The sequence below is a fragment of the Strix uralensis genome, chromosome Z (assembly GCF_047716275.1).
Source record: "Strix uralensis isolate ZFMK-TIS-50842 chromosome Z, bStrUra1, whole genome shotgun sequence".
NCBI lineage: Eukaryota > Metazoa > Chordata > Aves > Strigiformes > Strigidae > Strix > Strix uralensis.
Window position 1 is genome coordinate 94,003,862 of NC_134012.1, and position 23,218 is coordinate 94,027,079.

At 38.6% G+C, this 23,218-nt stretch overlaps 1 protein-coding gene across 10 annotated transcripts in view; it reads right to left on the reverse strand.

The window, feature by feature from the left end:
• CELF4 (CUGBP Elav-like family member 4) overlaps positions 1-23,218 on the reverse strand; it is a 720,179-nt gene that overhangs the window by 621,845 nt on the left and 75,116 nt on the right. For all 10 annotated transcript variants that reach the window (XM_074855364.1, XM_074855362.1, XM_074855363.1 and 7 more), the window contains exon 2: positions 3,621-3,703. In XM_074855364.1, coding sequence (XP_074711465.1) covers positions 3,621-3,703 — 83 coding nt within the window. The remainder of the gene's footprint in view (positions 1-3,620; positions 3,704-23,218) is intronic.

Genomic DNA, 23,218 nt, shown 5'->3' on the forward strand with positions numbered 1-23,218 from the left:
ATACCAAATCTACAGGCAGATAATTCTCACATCTCCTGCACTGTCATTGTCTAGATCACATTGCCCCCCTCCCCATACTTTCCCCAAGACCATGGGCTGTGGTTTTGATATTGCATTTTATCATTGGGAGATATATCAACATCAGAAATCCCAAGGGTGAATCAACTTTTAGTTTCTCTACTTTCTCTCTGCTGCTCCCCCAAATTACTCTTCCTTGCCTAATTTGCTTTTTATAATGTTGGAGGGGAAAAAAAAGTGGTTTCCCACTATGAAGGATTAGCACAGATTATGGTGAACAGTGTTAATTATAGGTGGGGAAAGAGATGAGTGTGTCTCTCCAATCTGTTCTTGATTTCCCCCGTGTCTGTCTGGCTGGTAATAAGCCTCCTTTAATCTGGCAGTCCCCTTGGTGAAATCAGCACCACGGACAGCAATATTGATTGCTTCTGAGAAACCATCACAGCTGCTCAACCAAATTACCTTTGATATGTGACCTTTAATGTAATTACTGCAACATCAAAGCATTTCTATAAATTATTAAAGAACTAATATACTTCATCATCCAGCTACTCTATTATATGTAAAATAAACAATCACAAGTAAACATTAGAATTTGAATTGTCCAACACTTGCAAAGTGCTCTTTACATACACACCCTGCTACAATAATCTTCCATTTTTAGGCAAGACAATTTCAAACTGCCCAAAACAGCCTAATTCATTTAGGTGAAGAGGATTCAACTAATAATTTTATGTTTTACATTCCATTCCAGTTGCTTCAAAATATCTATCATGATTCCTTCCCACCCAAAACCAAAGTGCTGTAAAGACTTTATTAATCAACACATACCTGCTTGGAAGTCTTTTGATTATTCCACAAGATGACTTTATGTCCCACATATAACATAGAAATATGTGAAACATATTTCTGTCATCTTACAAAGCACATCCAGAAAGTAATTACTGTAAAATATGTGCATGTAGCCACTCCACTAAAAACAAAGTGATACATAGCTAAGAGGCAAGACGTCTGAATCTGGACACAAACTCCTCATGCCTTACCATTTCCATACATTAGCATTCATGTGCATATTATTAAAAATGACTCAGTTCTGAGTTTTATAATACAAAGAACACAAACAGCAATATTGCAAGAGCAGGCAAATACACTGTTTACTGGGGGATGGGAAAGAAGTGTCTTGATTCAACGGCTCACTGTAGTACTATATTTTTTTCTTTCCTATAACAGGCTTGTTAATTATTTTTGATACCTCCTCAGTAGTTCTGTTTGTGTCACAGACAGTAGAGGGTCAAGAAAAGGTGTTATATATGTATCATTTGTGAACTCATGTGAATAAGGACTTAGACCCCTGACCTTACAAGTGCTTTTTATTTTATGGTGATGAACTATGTTTGATATTGTTGGTGCATGTTATCAAGAACAGTCAAGTAAGTCATAAATAATTCTCTGCTACTCACATAGGAACCATAAAACAGTACCCAGGCATGATAGTTTATCAAGAGACAAGGCTGGTTTCCTTAAATAAACTACAGTGACATCATTCAGAAGATGAGTTCAGAAACTTGGCAGAAAGCTGTATGCAGAGGATTTGCTGGTAGAAAGTAAACCTTTATCCTGAGACAAACAGAACTGGAAATGAAAAGGATGAGAGAAGTCAGTGCTCAGAACTCTCAAAAACCTGGTTGCTATTTTAGACAGAGATTCACCATTCCCAATTCAATCAGATCCTGATGTGTCACCTCAAAGTGTAAAACCAAACAAAAGCTTTCTGAAGTCAGCATGGTCAGTATGGGCTATATGTGATTAGAAATTACATAAACCAAGGAAGAAATGTCTTGCCTGTAGTCTAGAATCAGTCAGCATAACCTCTGAAGGAAGTCTTGATCCTAATGCAAAAGTTGGTTGAATTTTGTCACTGTCCAAGACAACAGTTTTGATGTTAAGAGTTTAGTGATTTGAAATCTCTAAAATGCAGACTGAGATTCAGAACTGTGGACATATAAAGAATTAAAAAAAAAAAAAAAAAGTCCTAAATCACCTTTGCCCTCCCTCACCAGTTCTGAGCCCTCAGTCTCACTGATTCACTGTCTTCTTGAAGATATTCCCATCATAAAACTTCAGGATGAGATTCTAACTTCAGTGAAAACAATTGGAATTCCAGTTAGTATCATTTAAATACACAACACCCTATACATCACAAGCATATCTCTACTTTTGATAAATACATATTTGATTTCAAGCATATTTCAGAAAATTTCAGGTAAAATATTACCTGGAATATCCCTATTCAAAACATCTTTATTTTTTTGTACATCCAGTTCTATCATTCAGAGGAGAGAGAAGTAAAAAGAAAACATCATCTGTTGGAGGGAAAAAAAAAAAGGAAAAAAATAAAACCCAAAACCTAAACCCCAACAAGACTCAAGTTACTTTCAATCTGTGGCTGATGAGTTTCTAGAAAAAAATAATTCAGAGGGAGTTGTCAGCTGACAGAAATGTATTTTTAGGGAATGAAGTATGTATATATTTACATAAGGTATGGCCTTTAAAACGAAGATAGATGTAGATGAGCAAGTGCGTGGGCATCTCCATACTGGCAAGGTGGCAGAGAGATAGGTAAATAGACCCAGGATGATGGAAACAAGCAGAGCAGAATCAACACTTTCTTCAGCAACATAGAGCAACTGATGTGTCTTAGGTTTTGTGGAAAGGCAGGTTAGGGGTATTCAGGACTCCGTCATTCAACACCAACTAATAAAAGCAGACTTTTGGATCAATTTCCTCTCAGTTTAGATGCAACCTTGAACCCTCAGGACCCCACTTTTAATTACTTGATCACTGACTTCTGTGTTGTTGTGAAACCATCCCTATTCTAGCCACAGGAGTACTGCACTCAGCTGTTTCCAAGCCATGTACCCTGGCTGAATCTAAATAGTCTCTCTCTCCCTCCTCCTGGTTACTGCTAAACTGGAAATCCATCCCAGCAGGGCAGGTCTTCCCCACATAATGCTGATTCTATTTTTAGTTCTGCTTGTGTTGTCTGAACCTTAGATCTTGCTCATGTGAATAATTTTCCTCATTATCCTGTGTTCGTCTCTCCTCTCTCTCTTTTCTCCTTGTCTCACTGCCTTTCCAATCTGCTACAGCTGCTTGAATACTAAAGTAACTGAGTCAAACCACTTTGTCATCAGGAATGTGTTTTCATTCTGTGATAACTCAATAATGTGATCTGTTTGTTTATTTCTTGCTGCCACACCTTGTTTCAGAAAAGAAAAATAGTAAGAGGTAGTACCTGGTGAGCACTTCTAATATTTCATGTAGTGGTCAGAATCCTAAACTCTTTCCTCAGCTGAGTAAGGCTGGTAGAATCCAGCCCATAACCAATTAATCACTGTTTTCCTGACTCCAGATAAGAGCAAAAAGGTTTTTTGTTTTGTGCAGTTTGGGTGGGTTGGTGATATCTTGATTTTATTAGCACAATACAAATAGTGAATCATCTAAGCAACTGGAGACATTATGCTTCTAAACCCAAGACAAGAACTCCATATGTAACCCATTTTAGATTTAAAAAACCCCAAAAGTTATCAATCTGGACTCACCCCTGGCAGTGTCTTCTGTTCATGCAGCGCACTCTGGGCCTTTAGAGCAGACTCCCTTTCGCAGTACGTTAGGAAGGCACAGCCTATAAACAAAAGGCAAAACCTCAGTAAAAGCAGTGCTTCAGAAGGGATCTGTTTAACATTAAGACATAAACCAAACCACTTTTCCATCATCACCCCATTCCCAGTAAATCAATCATAAAAATCTCTTGCTGGTAGGTCAGTAGTAAAGAGTCAAGAAATGAAGCTATCATCACTTCTTCTCAGCCCTGATGAAAAGTGAGCAACAGTGTGGCTATGAGTGCGTATTTTTGCTTGAATACATGCTTAAGTGTCAAATATAGAGGGTTGTACGAGATTAGGGAACTCAAAGAACCCACATGGTGGCAAGGTGGAGCATGAGATCCCACTCCTGCTCCAGCAACGGCACTGGGAACAAGCCCCTTACTGTCATATCATGCTGATGGTCTCATGCCCTTTTGTTGTAACAAGCACTTCAAAATAAAGGGCATACAAGGACTTGGGACTTCCTACTGCAGAGGACTACGCCTATTGTTTAGCCTGACTTGCATCCACAAGTAGTCTCCCTGTTTGCATCACAGCAGAAAGCCACCACCCTGCACTTGCTGCTGCAGGATCTCATTGGCTTCTAGCCATGCATACAAAGACAATCACAGCAAAGCCCATATAATCTATCCAAAACATCCATGTTGTTTTACAGATCATTAGAACTTCAGAGATAATCCAATGTCTTTCATTCTTCAAAAAAGTTGTCTTATCAACTACAAAGGCTTAAACCCTAGTCATGGTGGGCAGAGCAAAATCCCTGCCTCCATGCTCGCTTTCCAGTAAAACTGGTAAAACTCATCAATGTTGTAATGTCTTACACCAGTTGTGTGTGTCTGATGTGATCAGATTATTCCTTCTTACTGCAATATACTGAAAGCCTGTCAGTTTCTGCAACAAATGAAGTGCTTGTTATGCAGAGGACATTTACTCTGAAGTTACTACAGAATGTCTGCACCCTTGCCAGCTCCTTGAAATGGAAGTATCATATCTTTCAATGTTCAGGCAGCATGTCCATCAAACTGTGGGCATCTTCCAAAAGCAGCACAAGTAGAGAGACTGCCAAAGAAGCAAACGTGTCCCATAGCTTCATCTTGACCCATCCACTTTCTCCCTATGCATATAATAAAGTATGCAACAGGTGAATAAAGAGTAGGCTATGAAATTTTTTCATCTCTAATCACCCCTGTAATCTTTTTGTCCATATAATTTCACTGTTTTATCCAAATTTGTTCCTTAGACAATATTACTGAAGAAATATACACTTATTTTCTTCTTTACCATGTTTTCAACAGATTAGTACTCACAAGAGACTAGGGATATTTTTTTTTTCCTACAAACATATATATATATATATATTTTCTTAAAGGTTGTCTTTTGGAAGTCACCCTACTTCTCCCACAATGAAGCTATAAGCTGGATGAATGTTCCAATTTGACATGGAAAAAGAAAAAAAATCCCTATTTCTTACCCTATATTACTTTGTGAAGGTCCTGTTCTTTTCAGTTTATTCAAGCCAATCATATTTGTTATGTGTCAACAATTGAGGCTCAGAAGCAGATGTTGACAATCAAGGAAGGAGACTGAACAACAGCAAGTTTTCATACTCTAACTGGAATTATTTGGATTCATTTCCCTTTAACTTTAAATGGATGAGTTTTCACTTAGTCTGCATCTACCAAACAGGAAGAAACTGTGGCAGAGAGTTTACAGCTAGTAGAAGTAATGGATTGAAAAGGATCCTTAAAAGTCACCCATAGCTTGATAATCAAATGGGAAACTATGCTTAAATTTAATTTCAGTGCTAAATCACAGGCTGAGGACACACAATAAGAAAGTCTCCCTTCAGCAGCAGACATGGAGCCGTCTAATTAGGCACATCATAGTACACTGTTATAGAGATAAACTATGCAGTGTAAAGCTCCCATAATGATAGCTATATATTTCTCCTCATTGTGATGGCCATGACAACAGTTCAGGGTAACAACATCCTGCAACTCCTACCATATCATGACTGTAATTCAGACTGCATAGACAGAAGACTACTCCTCTGAAGGAGCAGCTTTCTTCCAAGATCGAGTGTGTGGGGGCAAGTTCTCATAAGGAAGAAACCTCCATTAAGTCCTCTCCAAACATGTTTGTGGAAGTGGTAGAAGCACCAAACTCCCAGAAACTTACTTAGTAGAATGCATCCAAACATCACTGATTTCCCAAAGAAGGTGTTAAGGATAAGACTTTGAAATGGAAAAGAAGAAATCTAGTCTCTCATATGGGCGAAGAAAAAACTTGTTTTTCAGGGACAAAAAATGTTTTGTAGAAGTATTTTTTTCCCCTCATTCTTTAAAAATGTCATGCACATGAATGACACTCTATTCCACTCTTGTATGGCAAAATCTAATTTATGTAGGAAAAATAGTACCTCATTAAGTAAATCCTGATTGCTTAGAGACAATCAGAAGTTGCACCCCAGCAACGGCCAGGTGGAATAAGTTATAGATTAATGTTCATAATAGGTCTCAAATTTGAACTTGAAAAGGCCAGTTTGTGGGAGTTTTTGTCTTCCCTTTACCTATCACAAGATTGCTCTATAAGACACAAACCTAGCATCAGTCATCAGCTAGAGCACTATTTTTCAAAAACATTAATGTGTGGCTTTTGATAAAACAACACATCTATGTTCCATCCTGCAAGAATTTCCATATTTCAGCTCTTTGTGCACTCAGATGATAACCAATTAAGATTTCTTGCCCTCCCCGCCTCCCTCCCGACCCCAAACACCCATCAAGATACTTGATCTGTCCTTCATATTGTGATGCTTAATGGAATTACAACTGTAGCACATCCTTCAGGAGTCACTTTTCTTAGACTACCTCTTTCAGTGTGTATTCATATGACCCCTCCAAAGGATTCTTCCTTCCTGAAGAGTGTTGTTTAAAGAACAGACCATTGAACACTCAGGTTGCTACTACAGGATACAACACCCTAAACAACTGAATCTTGAAACAAATGTCATATAAAGCAGCTGTATTGGATTTTACAGAAAAAAGTAAAACTGTTGTAAAAGGTTATTTTTTTCATTTTGATTTCCCAGATGGAAAACAATTTCAGAACAATCAATTCTCCCTACTGAAACTTTTGGTTGTGTACAGAAGCGCTTATTTCACTAAAAAAAAAAAAAAAAAAAAAAAAAAAAAAAAAAAAAATTATAGTAAACTCTTAAGTAGCTCAACTTAACAGGTCACTTGCCATCAACTGTTTGGGCTCAATGTGAATCTGACTTCTGGGTGAAAGGCTTCATATTGCATTACAAATAATTTGCACCATCCAGCCCCCTGGAATGACCTATGTTCAACAGTATAACAAATATTTCTGAACACATCTCTTAAGGACAGAGTGAAGGCTCTATATTATTTCTGTCCTCTACTTGTATGGGTTATAATGACTGAGCACAGTGCTTGAGAATTATATCTGAATTTGAACAACAACAACAACAAAATCTAATTGACTAATTATTGATAATGAAGGACGGACTTGCTCCTAACTGTTCCTAATTTCAGTTCCATTTCTCTCAAAGCATGCCAAGTTTTCTAGACATATGTCAATCAGCTAAAAGATGCTTTGTTTGGATTGTGTCTTTCCAGCTGTTCATTTTTTTTCCAGTGGACAGCTCTTTGGGGTAGCACATAAACATCTGGAAACTCCCAGATGGCAATTAACTCTCAACCTATTGAACTGCAGTCTCTTGGAAACATGAGGACATATAAAGTGGTCTCCTGGGAAAAGGTTGTTAAAGAGAAAGGGGAAACAAAAACAAGAGCTTGGGAAAAAAAAAAAAAAAAGTGCTCTATTTTAATTTTACCTCCAGGGAATTCAATAATGTAAATAATAATTGCATAGAATACAGGTGGATAATGATCGCACTTACGAGAACTTCAACCCCACAATAAGTCTCTTGGAAGATTTTGCACAAGCCTGGGAGACAGAACAGTCAGGGGACCGATTCTGAGCTGAAGAGAATAATTCTGGAAACCAAGACTCATTTCACCCCACCAGTACTCAATTCATCCTGGGACAAATGAAAACAATCTTTTCACTTGACATCTCAGTGCTTATCACTTCAGTGAATCTGTTCACTCCCAGACACTTTAAACCAGATAAGGTGACCAGCTAAAAAGCACTGGTCACCTAACTCAAATTTAGCTATTTAAATTTATCTCAGGGTCTACCGTCAATGACAAGACATTCATTTGACCTAGTATACAGGAGAAGAATAAACCTCTGGAGAGACCTATCCTCTACACCAGGTGTAAGAACCATACACAGCCATCTCAGGTGCAGGTTGTTAGCTTCAAGGTTGCATGTTCACAGCATCAGATTCCACCTGTCACCTCTAACCTCCCAGTTACCTCAAGTATATGCATTACCTGTGCCTTGATTAATCCTTGTTATATATGGTGGGAGATGAAGGTGATACATACTGGAGATTTATTAATAACTGTAATTAAGGGGTTTTTTTCTCTTTTCTGGTTTTATTCTGGCAGACAGTTACAGGTATCCTGGCTCAGTTTCTCCTCTTTGCCCATTGTTTATATCAAAGAGCAAGCAATTAGTGACTTATGACCCTTTCTTTGTGTGATATGTTTTGGTGACATCTTATGATTTTATTAGTACTACATAACCTCACACAAAGCATGCCTTTAGCTTTTCCATACGTCTAGATCCTGAGGCATTGTCTAAGAGCTAGGCTATAACAATGATCATTTCCAGGTATTTGCTGTCTGTCTGAACAAGGCATTAAAGGTCCAGTCTAAATCTAATGAAAAAATACTTCTACACTTCAACAAGACTTAGCGAAAGGGGCCCTTATTCTTTCTGGGACTATGTTTACTCTTTGGCATTATGGTGGAAAATTAAAAAGTTTATTAGGTGCTTTAAGGCTCTTGGATGAAAACCAAGAACTAAAGCAGGTTCTGAGCTCAGGGGTGTAAATCCAGTCAAGGGAAGAGCTTGCACCTAGCTCAACAGAACTATGCAATTACATCAACGTAAAATTAGGTTCATGATGTGACCCATAATCTATTGCCTCTCTCAGAAGAATTTTTGGGTCAGACACTGGCCTCAAGTAAATTGGTGATAACCCAGAATGGTTAGGATAATCCTAGGTTTTGGGAAGACTGGCTTAACTGGTCTAAGCTGGTTTTTGATTCACAAACTTTTGTGATGGTAGAGTGTTTCAGTTTAAGCCCAGAGGGAAACTGAGCTCATGCAGCTGTTCCCTGGGGGGATGGGGAGCAAAAATATAACTAAAGGCTTGCAGGTTGAGACAAAGCAGGGAGGGATGTCTCACCAATTATGGTCACAGGCAAAAGACAGACTCAATTGAGGAAAAAGAAAAAGCATAATTTTCATTTGAACACTACCTCCCCTAATTTACCAGTCAAATCACAGTAGGACAGTGAGAAATAAAACCACATCTTAAAAACACCTTCCCCCCCACCCTCCCTTCTTCCTGGGCTCACAGCTTTTCTCCTGATTTCTCTAACTCCTGCCCCCAAATGGTATAGGGTGGCAGGGGATGGGGGTTGTGGTCAGTTCATCACACACTGTCTCTGTCATTCCTTCCTCCTCAGGGGGAGAACTCCTCACACTCTTCCCCTGCTTCAGTGTGGGGTCCCTCCCATGGGAGACAGTCTTCCACAAACTTCTCCAATGTGAGCCTTTCCCACAGGCTGAAGCTCTTCATGAACTGGTCCAGCGTGCGTCCCTCCCATGGGCTGCAGTCCTCCCAGCAACAAACCGCTCCAGTGTGGTTTTCCATCAGTCCCGGCCCTCTTCGGTCACAGCCACCTGCTCCATTTTGGGGTCCTCCATGGGCTGCAGGAGGGCATCTACTCCACTGGTGACCTCCATGGGCTTCAGGGTGGTCTCTGCTCCAGTATACCTCCCCTGCTCCTCTTCCTTTCTTCAACTGACCTTGGTATTTCTATGGGTATTTCCCTCACAACCCCTCCTCCTCTCAGGTTCCCCTTCTTAAATACGTTATTGCAGAGACACAGCCACTGTCACTAATTGTCTCAGCCTTGGACAGAGGTGGGTCCAACTTGGAGCCAGGGGAGCCTTGAGAAGCTTCTCACAAGGGGCCACCTCTGTAGCCTCCTCCCCCACTACCCAAACCCCAGCCACACACAGACCCAACACATGGAGTATGCACTCAACCAGTTATCTGACAGGTGATAACTTCTGAAACTACAGCCCTTCTGATACCTGTAAGTGTAACTAAAATCAGAATCCTTGCCCAAGAAAAGATAAAACTATCACAAGCCTGTCAGTTTTCTTTTGTTTTTTTCTTCTTTGAGTCAATTATCTTCATTCTTTTAGTTACAATATTATTATTTGACTTATCAGTGAGGTTTCCTAAACAGTTGTTCCTATGTTATTTTATGTTAGACTCCTGTATACTGAATGAATGTATGAACAAGATACCCTTCTGTTAAGTTATGCTAGAAAGAACAAACAAATCAATTATAGTGTCCACTGCTGTAGAACCTTTTCCCCTATCACCTTTAATGTACCAAACTTCACAAAACCACAAGGCAGAGAAGCCAACTCCAGCAGCACACTGTGGAGTTCAAGAAAGTAAACTTCAGTATAAGCACAACCATCCAAGACCTTCCAGCTGTGTACAGAAAATGGAGGAGAATAGTTATATTGCATACCTTAGACCACATGCTAGTGGTCATGCTCCAACTTACAAATAACGACAGTCTTGTAGAGAAGCTGCTTTGAGAGCAAAACACTTGCATCTCTGGGAAACAGGAATTCTTAACTGGTCACGGTTCTGAACATCTCATTTAGTGATGCTTCAGTCTCTCTGTGCCCTAATTACCCTTAAAACATTTAGACAAATGGGTACAAGTTATCTGTGGTGGACCAGAGATACGTCTCCCATTTTTAAAGCTCTAGGTTTGTGTTTAAGAGAGCTCTTCCTCTGAAAATAACAGTTCTTTACTTCAAGATTCAGGGATCTGTTACACAGAGAAAGATTGTAACACTTAAGAAAACTCTTGCCTTGAAATCAACATCTCAGATTATGTCTCCCAGCTAGGATTTCAAAGTGAAAAAGAAATCTTTTTTCACTTTAACTATCCTAGTTCTACATGTCTGGTTTTGAAACAATTCTCATTTGCTTTGTCTACAGTGGACTGCCCAAGGTTTAATCACTTGAGGATTTCAGAGATTGAGCTGAATTTTCTTGAGGGGGACACAATCAATAAAGACTTTTGGAACTGGAAATGTTTTATCCAATTTCTTCATCTGTTTCTCTCTCAGTGATTAACTACCTTCTGACAAAAGTTAACATCTCTGCTGGTAGAGAACATTCACTTGGCTAGAACTTTCCTTTTCTCCATCTCCCCTGCTGCACAACTACTGAACGCTAACTGTTTAGAGAAAAAGATAGGAATAAAAATCTTCCCAGATATCAGCTTCCCTGTCAATTACATTGCAAGGCAGATTAACATCCGAAGTGCCCTGCTGTGTGGAATGCTAATTTTCTTTTTCCTCTTATGTTATTTTCCATTAACTATTATGATGCTGTCATTTTCCTACTATAGATAACTTGATAGGGGTCTCTATGTAAATGCATACATAAGGCACACTCATATAGACCCATGAACCAATATTAAAAAACAAATTAAGAGTCCAAATCTGGAAATGTAGAAGTTAACCATATTTATAGAATATTAGCTCACTTAAAATGCATTTATGGTATTTCAAAATGAGACATGGATATGCACATTCCAAATCAGAGTCCTTCCTTAGACTAAGCAGTGCTTAATTACATTTAACAGTGTCCAGGCGAAGAGCAAAGAGACTTGAGTAACTGTCAGTGTATGCAAGCATCTTCACAAAACAGAGACAATGTTTTCATCATGATTTTTGATAACAAGTAAGTTTTTAATGAAAACACCAGTTTTTAAAACCCAAAATTTCGCATAGGAAGTTTTAATGAAATATTTCACCAATAAGTGTTTTTCAGCCCCGTGATACAATTTCTGATCAAAGCCTACAGCAAGATAAACTTATTCCAGGACAGTCAGTAGTCCAGACTCATATCTGAATCAGGAAAACAGGGTCTTGAGTCCAGGGCTTCTACACATCAGAGCAGAGTGCATCATCACTGGCAGACCCCTGAGGGTCCATCTCTATTTCTTCTTAAATAACTCCACAGCTACCTTACCTCGATCCCACTGTAGAACTGGAAAGCTTTTGATCTCAAACTTTTTTCCCCAGGATGAGGGAACAGTTTCTGGCTCTGATTCACATAAAGATAAGTTTCTCCTGGGGTCTTGAAAGTTCCTTGCAAGTTGCTTTGAACCATCCTTTGCTGACTGGTATGCTCAAGATAAGGTACAGAATGAACGGTTGATTTGACATAGCATATACCAGGTACTGTTTTCACATAACTGCCAACATTTTAGCTTTAAACTTCATCCTGAAACTTCTGATATACTTTCGATCATCTGAGCCCAAGTCAATCTAAGATTCACTGCTCAAGTTTCTGCAGGTATAGCCATTTTACTTCCCAGAACAGATGTTTAATTTCCATCCATACAGCAAAGAGAAATAAGAATGTAGACTACTGGTTAAGGTAGTTGTCTACCAAAGAGATTGTTGGTCTGCCTAATAAGATCTACAAATATTTGATGCTTTTAATTACAGTAGAAAACTTATTTTTAAACAGATCAGTCTCATTCCACCTTCTCATTTGTTGCCTAATAACTGTGGACTCCGTGATGTAAGGAGACATGCATGCCCTCAGGCCCTATCCATCAAACAATTAGGGCACGCTTTTGATTTTAAAGTACAAAAAGGCTGACTTTAAACTGAAACTCATGAGCAAGTGGTTTTCTGGACCAAGCAATAGTGTTCCCAATATTTCAGAACTCAGTTGCTGATGAGAAAAGTCATGACCAAACTCTAGGGATCATTCAAGTGAGGATGAGAATAAGTAGGTACCAGCTTTTACTCAGTAAGGAAACATTAAGTTTTAGTTAAAATCCTGATCACCTCTAAGCTTGGCTCACTTCAACATACCTATTACTTCAAAGAAAAATCAACTATATTTGTGTTATCCATTTCATATTGGACTTTCATAAAAAAATTAATAATAATAAAAAAACCTATCATGAAATCTTCAAGATTTCTTGTTTCCAGTTTGGTAATAAAAAAGGAAATACAGAAGGTGGTTTTTTTGCCTTGTGATTCACTGGTGAAAGTCAGAAATATACCTAGAAACAATCCTGCTGTTGAAACACTACTGTTTGCTTTCAGACAGTTATGGGTTAAACCTCCTTAGAGTACATGCATTAATTAGACTCTGTACCTGCTGTTCTGGGTCCTGCCTTTCGAGTTCTTTCTATTGTTAGCAGCATATGAATAACTCAGTGGATTTTCTAAAACACTTAGCTGTTTCAAAAACTTTCCCCCACTCTTCTTAATTTTATTCTGGTTTTTGGATCCACTTCTTTTGGGCAGATTTCTTCAAGAATTCTCAACTCTCCAGAGGTTATGCTACAGTTACACAACATTCACTTTGGATGCCTTGAATCTTAGAAAAATAAACCTAAAGGAAAACCATCTCTAAACAAATTAGACTGTTCTCCTACATACAACTTTTTCCGAGCCTTGTCCTTCTGCATTCACATAGGGTTGTTTTGTTTTGTTTTTTACTGCTCATTACCTTTCAGCAGGGTGAGGAACAGACACTTCTTGGAAACTAACATCAACTCTGTGTGCAGGAAATATGTTTGTACTTAAAAACATTTAAAAAGTTGGTATTTTCACCCTGAAAAAAAATGCCAGGGCCATCCAGTGAACATCTTGTTGATAGCAACATCAAATGATGTTATTTATGCTGTTGTCTCAGAAACACACAAGTAGCCTGTTCTAAATACAGACTCATATAAGCTCCAAGCAGCCTCATATTCTTTCTTTTCTGAGATAGGGCACATGTGTCAATATAGACTTCTGACATTTCCATCTCAAGGTTGAAAGCAAAAGGCACTGAAACAACCGCAGGAAAGAGCTATTATTACACAACTTCTAGCCCATTCAGAAACAGACAATTGTAATTATCTCTCTATTCTTCTTACCAAGTTTGCCATTCCATGTTTTTCCAATTCAAGAAGTTCAGATTCAGAGTGGAACCTTTAAGACACCTCTTAAAAACTACCTCAATACATTTCTGTTACTTATGATCAAGTTTTTCACCTCACCTTGTATGCAAGAACTGTAAATGGGATAACGTTAGAGTCTCTTTGCTAAATTCCACAGGGCTTTGTTAAGTTTAAATTCAGGTGAGAGCATCTGAAGCCACATTAGGACTTTTATATTACAAATCAAATCAAAACCCACAAAGAATGTATTTCCTGTTTCCAGTTGATATAGAAATGAAAATCTTTAAGCAGCAGCTGCTCCTGCAAGATGATCAACCTGAGACTGGAAGTCTCCAGAAACTTGTAAGAGTCACAATACGAGCCAGAGAAAACTCTACAATACCAGCTGGCTTCATGAGATTTCTGGAGACAAATTTCAGCTGTCAGAAAAATTAACATCCAGGCTCCCATAACCAGATGCTGTTTTCCATATGTTTTGACTTTGAATAGTTTCTTCTATCCTCTAAGTGATGTTAGGAGCAAACAAGTATTGTCTCTTATCTCCTATTTCTTTCTCCTTACTCCTTTCTCAGTTTGACTTGTTTATTAACTATAGGCAGTGGAATGGCATGAAGTAGGATCAAGTTCTTCTGCAAGCAGTCAGAAGTGAAGTAATCTCCTTAATCAATAGACCTCTATCTACTTAGAGCTGAGAACCATAAGACACATACTCTGTGTGTGTAAATGAGAGAGAAAGCAAGTTGAAATTAGGTGCTATGGGAGTATGGCAGAAGAAAGACGGCAAAGGCTTCTCAAAGTTCCTAACTGTTATAGTACAAAGGAAGAGAAGCAGGTCCCAGGAATGAAGGCCTCCACTGCTTCTCTGGCAAAGAGCTCTAAGTTGTTGCATTGCACAAGCTTGCTTTAAGAGCCTGGGCCAAGTGTAAATTATTTAGAAACTAGACAACGCACATAAAGGCTGGAAGATTTAACCGCCTGTCCAAAGCCACACAAAGAGTTTGTAGCAAAGGTCAGCCTTGAACCAAAAACCTCCCAAGTCTCCACCTAGAGCTATGAACACCCTTTGGTCTGGTTTTTTTTTTTAAATGTGGACAAATTCCTGCATAGACTCACAAATACATTATATCCTAAGTAGATTCTCTCAAAAAAGTAAACTGGAAACACTAATGTTCCTTGCATCCAGGTGCACTTTCCCATCCACTATTATGGGACTGAGTTCCTGAGTAAGAAGTTAAAAACAAACAGTGTGTGAATTTAAGTCTAAAACTTCCAATTTTTACAAGAGGTATAAGGATGTAATCTTTGAAGTGAAAATGAAACAGTGAAATTAATTACAGCAAGCTTCAGTGCACTGGGTTTAAAAGGGCTCTTGTCAGTGTGAAGTGAAGGAAGTACAATTTCCTGATGAACAGAGAACATAAGGTAAAGCGTGTAATAATCACCACCAGAGAGATATTTTGATCACCTTTTTTATTTTTTATTTTTAGTTAGATAAAAAATTAGTGAACAATGAGTATATAGTAGATTGTTTCAGTTAAATATTTGTTACAGCTTCTAGCAGAAATTTTTGCTTTCTAAATTGAATTCATATTAGATTGGATGAACAGTGTAGCCCCCAAAGCACTGAGGACTGGCAGGAGGAATATGCATGATAAATGTCAGTTGCATCAAGATGGAAGAGATATCTAGAAATGTAGAAGGTCTGATCTTAAATTGAAACAGCACAGCAATGAAGATTTCACACATGAAGAAGAATGGAGAATAAATCACAACAGATCCTAGAGGTTGCTGCACCCCTTAATAATGTGCCCAGTCACCTGAATCCCTGCTGGGGTGGATTAGCCATGCCTAGCACCTTGCATGATTCAGCTCGCAAAATACAGTTAGAGAATAGCCACAGGGGCAAATGTCTGAATGTTCAACAGGACATAGGAAGCTGAAAGACAGTAATGTCAAAAAACACTTTCAGATGGTAGTGGACAATATCATATACAATAGTGTGTATGTCACTTCCAGATCAAAGACACCTCCTTCCTTTAGTGTCAGTAGAAAACCCACGTCTAAAATGATACTGTCAACTACGATCACCTGGAAGTCTTCAGAAACACATGGAAAGAAAAAAAGCAAAAGAAAAGATGGAATTCAAAGATGAGTAATAGAGATTCTTAATGGGCTCAGAGGGCTGACTTATGAGGGAAGATTAAGAGAACTAAATATGTATAACTTGGGTAAATGATGACTCAGGGGGATAGATGATAACCAGTTACAAGCCTTGAAGGTGTAAACACAAAGTATGGAGAAAGGTTGTTCAGGGTAATACCAGAGAATAATAACTAGGGGTTACACCACGAAATTCAACAACAGAACATTTAGGCTGAGCACCAGGAATGCTTCTTAACTGTTGGGAATATCTGTGTTTGTTCCTGTCGCAGAGCCCCCGAGGGTGGCTTTGCATCTGACTGATCTGTTACTCAAGAATATATTTAATTTCATTTTTATTTAAGTTTACATGCATGAGTGTAGTGAATGACCACATCACCTGAAATTTTCCAGATCCTATGGGTTCAGGGACAATAATGGAATAATCCCTTAAACATGGTTAAGGGGTATCTATGTGTGTTTGTGTTGAAGGTGGGGGATATAGAAAAGGCAGGAAAGGAAAAGATAGAAAGGAGAGTTAAATTAACATGATGGGGTGCCTCTCAGCACAAATTTTTAACTTGACAATTTTCTAACATCTTTCATGTCATCATTGTTCATCTGACAGTTCTGTAAGATTTTTGTCTCCTTCTTCCACTGTGAGGCATAAGGAGAAAGAAATGTTTACAACCCAAGAACAGAATCATGAGCACAGATTCTTATGCGATTTAGGACAATTGCAAGTTTTAAGATGGAAGTCTATGACCCTATAGAAGGTAAAAGTCAACATTACTAACTGTCTCTCCCAGCCATTAGAACAAATCAGTCCTTCATGGAACTTTTATTACTCAAATCACTTGAAACCATAAACAGAAGTTAATACTGAACCAAGAGCAAATGCATTCAGAAGGCCATTTCCCCCCTTCTCACTATTTCAAACTTTTATGATTCTATCCAACAGTTTAACACATTGTCTAACCCAGGAGAAAGCTCATTCTCTTAAGAAACCAGTTTCAATAACCTTTCTTGGTGAAAACAAATTAGAATGTCAACTGACAGGGATGGAAAGTTGCATTACAATGCAATCCATCCATGGTCAGCTGGGCAATTGCCTGCAATTTTTAAGGAGTTGGACAGAGCTGAGCAGCCATCCAACCACCAAGTTTTTCTGACTGGTGTAATTTTTTTTTATTTTAAAAAGATCAATTTCAAGGGAAAAATTTAGACTCAATTATAAAAAACAAACAAACAAAAAAAAACCAACAAAAAAACAACAAACAACCAAACCCAAACAATTATAATTCTACTAGGGCTTTTTTTTTAAGGTTTAATAAGACAAGTTGCTTAATATCTATTTCTCCACTGATTTAATACAGACAAAAAGTTCTCAACCAAGAATGAACACAAAGGATGTCTGTATCAACCCAGTATGGGCAAACAGCTCCCAGTGGGAAAATATTCAGACTATAGAGCAGTCTTCTCAAAAGAGACTAGTAGAAGCCATTTTGCCCAAGACATTACAAGGCAGATGAAAGAAACTTTCTAGGATACCTCCTGAATACAGTGGTCTACCAAAATTTCCCTGTTACCAGTCTATGAATCACTGGCTAGTGGATGCCTAGAAACAAACACACATTAATGATGTGGTTTCACTTTATTATTTTTTCCATCAGGAAAGCTAAAAATAGGGAGCCAGCTGCTGAGCATCTCTGGGAGGCTGAAACTCACTGGAGAATCCCTGCTGATGTCAGAAAGTAGGGAGTAGAGTTTAATGAGTTTGAAAAAACCCAAACAACAAATAGTGTTGTCTTCAAAAGAGTGATTAGAACATTACATAAGGATGATAGTACTAGGTCAGACAAAGTCCATCCCATACAATATCCTGTCTCCAACGGCAGCCAGAAGCAGATGCCCTGAGAAGAGTATAAGGAAGGGATATGCATAATGCCTCCTCTGGGTGTTCTTCTCAGTCTCCAGTCTTGTGGCTCAGGGACTTCTGGGCCAAATGCAATCTCTGTGTATACAGTAATCAGTTGATGAAACTGAATCTGTCATTTTCCACATCCATTTATTGCATTTTAACATTTCGGTAGTTGCTTTTCCTGTAAACAGATTTAAGATTTTTTTGTTGTTGTTTTCTGGCATAATTTTTTTTATGATTTAGAGTGAATAAAGTTTTCCAGGGAAAGTCGTAGACTCCCGCCTAGCAAACTGCAGTCTTAAAAACATGTATGATAAGAGTCTGCTTCCAGGACCATCTACAATCTGATCTCACTGACCAGTCCAAAAGGTGAATCAAGAGATTACAGCTTTAGAAGTGTGACACACAGTGCTCCCAGCTTCCTACAAACCCATTTATAGACAGCCAGGTAACCTTTCAAGACCTAAGTAGATCAGCTGGCAGAAGTTTCAAGTTGAAGCTTTTGTTAAATATTTTGGTCCCAGTAAATCAACATGGCTCAAGATGGAACTAATTTATCACAGGATTTCTTCTCTAGTTCTACCTCTGCTGATAAACCAAATTTCTCATGATTATACCTTCTGCATGATAATAATAAAAAAATAACCACAGGAATACTAAATAATATTCCCCCAACCTCCACAAAAGAAAAGATTCTGTATACACACACACCACCACCCCCACCACCACCCCCACCTCCCACCCCCCCGCCCCGGCCCGATGCTGTAAAATCTCTGCATAGTCCATACGTTTTTAAGAGTGAAAGTACAAGATTTTGAGGTTTTTTAAATGCAAATCAGATGTCAGGAAACATTAGAATTTTAAATTGTCCCTATAGCAAAACTACGTTAATATATGTATGCTTTATAGGAGTTGTCAGTTATATGATTACACATTATTTTTCCATTCTCTGTATTCTAGCTTCTGTCACTGGACTGTCTTTGTTCTGTGCTCGTACAGATCCTAGCAGATCAGCATCCTCATCAAAATAAATGCATGCAGCCACTTTCTCCAGTATAACTGAAGTAATTCACCATCTGAATTGAAGCAAGTGATATGATCACCATATGATTTAATTGCAACAGATTAGGTTTATCAGGATATGTAGAGTGTTATGCTATAGCTAAGAAGGCAGGATACCTTACCCTGGGAAAGAGGCAAAAGAATGAAAAACAGAAATCTCTTGTCCCAGGTATTATTAAACAGCCCCAATACTGGATCTCTCTGACTCTTCCTCCAAACCCCTGCCATGCATACAACCATTCTACACACCTCTCAGACTTCACTCATGCAGAACTTTGCTTTTTCCTTTCCTCTGTCTACAAAAAGATTTCAGAGACGCATTACCAAGGATGCATCCTGTAAGAATTTGATACCCAAAGATGATGAGGATGTGTTTTTCAGACGCTTGTTTCAGTTTTAAGTGTCTACTAAATTTAACAGCTAAATGGATAAATTTTAGCATCTGTAGCTCATGCAATATCAATATATTGCTTTGATATCCATATATTATGATGTAACACAGCAGTGTGATAACATGACATTTGACAATTCATGCTCAGGTCTATCCAATGGAAAAGCATTCTTCAGTGACAATCCACTGACACACTGGACTAGGGACCAATCTTTATAGATAATGACTGTGTTACTCTACCTCTTGTCTTTGCCCTCTATGGAGTACAGCCAGGTATCCACAAAGTCTCTCATGTGCTCTGCATTACCATGTCTGAGACTTTCACAGTTCTTGAGCGAATGCCCTGCAGCCATACCACCACCCCTTTGGCTACGATTCCTGCAGAACTCATGAAATTGTGTCCCCAGAAGAACTCCACTTGTAAAGGCTTTACTCACAGCTCATCCCACACTGGGAAGGGCTACATAATATCGGTCTTTCCCCTCACATACCCTTTTGCATTGTGTGTTACTTTGTGAATGAGGGCAAGCTAGATCAACTCGTAGATATTCTTTCTTCTGGTTTTGGTCAACATTCAAGATCCATGTAGGTTTTTGCAAGGTCAGAGACTGCCTGGAAAGGTAGCAAGTCAGTGGTCATCCAGTGAGTGTTATGTGACAGGACATTGTGAAATACACATCCAGGGGTGTTGCTATTCCAAACTGATCATTTAAAATCTCATAACATTCCTTCCTTCAAGTGCAAAATGGAAAGGACAATGGCTTCATCTCAGTGTGTTGCTCTAATGCTGCCTCCAGCAGTTAAAAACAAAGCCTATGTTAAGAGGAGTATTGAAGATCAGGGAAAGGAGTACCATAGTCATTAACAAAGCTGTTGTGAAGCCTCAGCATGAAGAGGGGGTACCATTCCCCACATGTGTGTTCCAAGAGATGGAATACAAAACCTAGAGTCAAAGAGATATTTCCAAATTCGTGTTCTATGCAAGAACTAAGAGCTTGCTCTGTCTGTCTATCAAAATGGAAAAAAGCTCAACATAGATAGGATTGCCAGCTACCTCCCCACAGTAAATATCAAGGAGAAAAGAAGAAGCATTTAAAATAAAGGGCAATGTTGTACAAGGACAAATAAGTATAAATTGACCATGAATAAATTTGATTTGGGAATTAGAAAAATGTTTCTAACTAGAGGAGTGATACTCTGGAAGTGCTTTCCAACAAGGATAGTGAGAGCAAATGACCTAATTAGTTTAAAGACGAGGCTCGATAAACTTATGAAAGGGATTATGCAATGCGGTTGTCTACAATAGTAGGGAACAGATCCTGATGAGCCAGGATTTCCCCCCAGTCCTGTATTCCAGGCTGCATCCTGTCAACCTAAATTTTCAGCTGAAGTGCAGTGATTTAACAGGCATCACAGAGACTACCCTCTTCTAAAACAGAACTGGCTTCTGTTTTCCAAAAAGCACAGGTTTCAAGTCACATTGAAAGGGAACATTTCCTACTAAGCTGAAAATGCAAGAAAAAAGGCAGGGGCGGGGGGGGGGGGGGAGGGGGGGGGGGAATGGTGGTGTGGGGGAAGCCCCTAGAAAGCTTTATAGAGGATGAAAAATTAAAAACTTAGAAATTTGTCATTGAAACTAAAGTGAGTGAGAAAGGGAAATATTCTTTCAGTTGGAAGCTTGGGCAAAGTACTCCATTATTTTGAGAAATAATCATATAAGCAGAAAACCATTTTGATATTTAATAAAAATCAGGCCACATATTTGTAATTTTTGTTGCAAGAGATAGCATATCTAGATAAGCATATTAGTCATGCAAACCATTTTTTTCTAATCAACACTACAAATTGAGAGCAGCATTCTTGGCTACATAGCAGTAGTACGTGAATCACAGAACTGTCAATTCACACCATTTACTATGAAATGGAGCTTGGGAGGTCAGCTCATCCAACCAGCTACCAAAACGCACAGCATACGTAAAACATTTAACATTTTTTGTCCAATCTATTCCTAGAAACGTCCATAAATAAATAAATAGATAAATAAACAAAACCAAAATCACCCCTATATTTTGAAATCATAATGCAATTAATACATTGCCTCAGTCTGAATCCTATTGAGCATTACGGTGGCAGGTGGAAGAGATTTAGAATATAACCATTCCTCCTTTTACAGTAAAAAACCTTATGCTGTACTTCTGCCAAGTTAAAGCTGTCCCAGGATTACCCCAACAGTAGTCTTGATATTAGCCATTATTTTTTCCTTAAGATATCTGATGAAGTTCCCAGGAAAGATCAGTCTTGACATGCAAAGCAGTTTCACACTTTAAGGGAAATTATTTTCTGATAAGAATATAAAACAAGCACCTCTAGACTCTTGAGAGATCTTAAGGGTGTCTTAGATTCACCAAACAATTCACAACAGGTTTTTGCCTGACCACTCCAACACTTAAGTGTTTCCTGTATTAAGTCACTGCAATCGCTACTATTAAACCCATAGGGACAGACATCCCCATTTCTATCATTATCAGAAGAAAACCAGGCTGCACAGACACGGTCTGGGGTGTCAGTTCTCATCTCAGACTTCACCTAACATAACCGTCCTCTACACAGCAATGCAATAACTGATGAGTACACTGTATTAAATTTCCTAAACCATAGGGTTTACTAGCTATGTTGCAAGATTCTATTGCAATTTTGATTCCTCTTCTGAACCAATGCTACAGAAAAGGGAGAAATTGCTATTCCCATTTCACAGACATTGAAAGAATGTTTAAAAAGCGCAGAAAATCTCTGACTACCTTTCTCATCTATGCATATAGAGTGCTTAGTAGGTCAGGGCTGTTTATCCTAGGTACCAAGTTAAAAACAGTATTTTGCCTCTTTCAGCTTTTCCCAACTTGTTCATAGTGCATTTTACCTTCTCTCAACTTAGTCCATAAAGAGATTTGGGATCTTTTTTGGAATGGAAGATGTTCTACAGCTACAAGCTGTTATAGCAACCAGCCTGCCTACTGCTCTCCTGGGCACCTGCATTATGCAGAGCTTGGTGTTCTCACTCTTCACTTCAGGATTTGGTGCGACACTTCTGAAACACAGCGGACTAGAGATAGGATATTTAAAAGAGATAAAAATCCTTAAGAGTAGCTTCAGAAACTTAACTTTTTCAAAGTTGTTAGGAAGAGGAGTTTTGAGACCAGAAGAAATACAGATGTGTTGGAGAGAAGCGCTAACAGTAGGAAGGATGTAAAGTAGCTAGAATGGTCTAGTGGCAGACACTAATGTCTTCCCACCTTGTCTCCCCTGCTTTGGTTTTACACAGCTCACTTTCAAGATGCATGACCAGCCCTCATTCAGCAGATCAACCAAGTCTCTCTGATTTTGACCTGTGGAACAAGGGCTGATACTTCCAATTACCTAAATTGTTCTTGAACATTTAAACACCTTCATGAAGGAAAAACAGCTTCTTCCTTCCCTCCCACTGCAATGTCAAAGTCTTTTCCTAGCTCCCTCTTACTCCTGCCACATAATACTCCTGAGATTTACTTTAAAAATGAGCCTGTTCTGGAATCACACACACACATTCTTGCAGGAACAGAATAACATATTCTGATGCACACGTATGAAGATGCTTAAATGTATATGTAATGGTTCATAATTCTGTCGCTTTAAGAGATGAACAATGAATGTCAGAATCTTCTTTAAATTCTCCTAACTCACTTAGGAATCACTTTCTCAAATCACTCTGGAAACTTCACCCAATGTTTTATTCCTTTACTTATGCCCTTTTAAAAGCTGCCAAGTTACATCTTTAAAGCTTGGGCTTTATTCCACCAATTTTGTG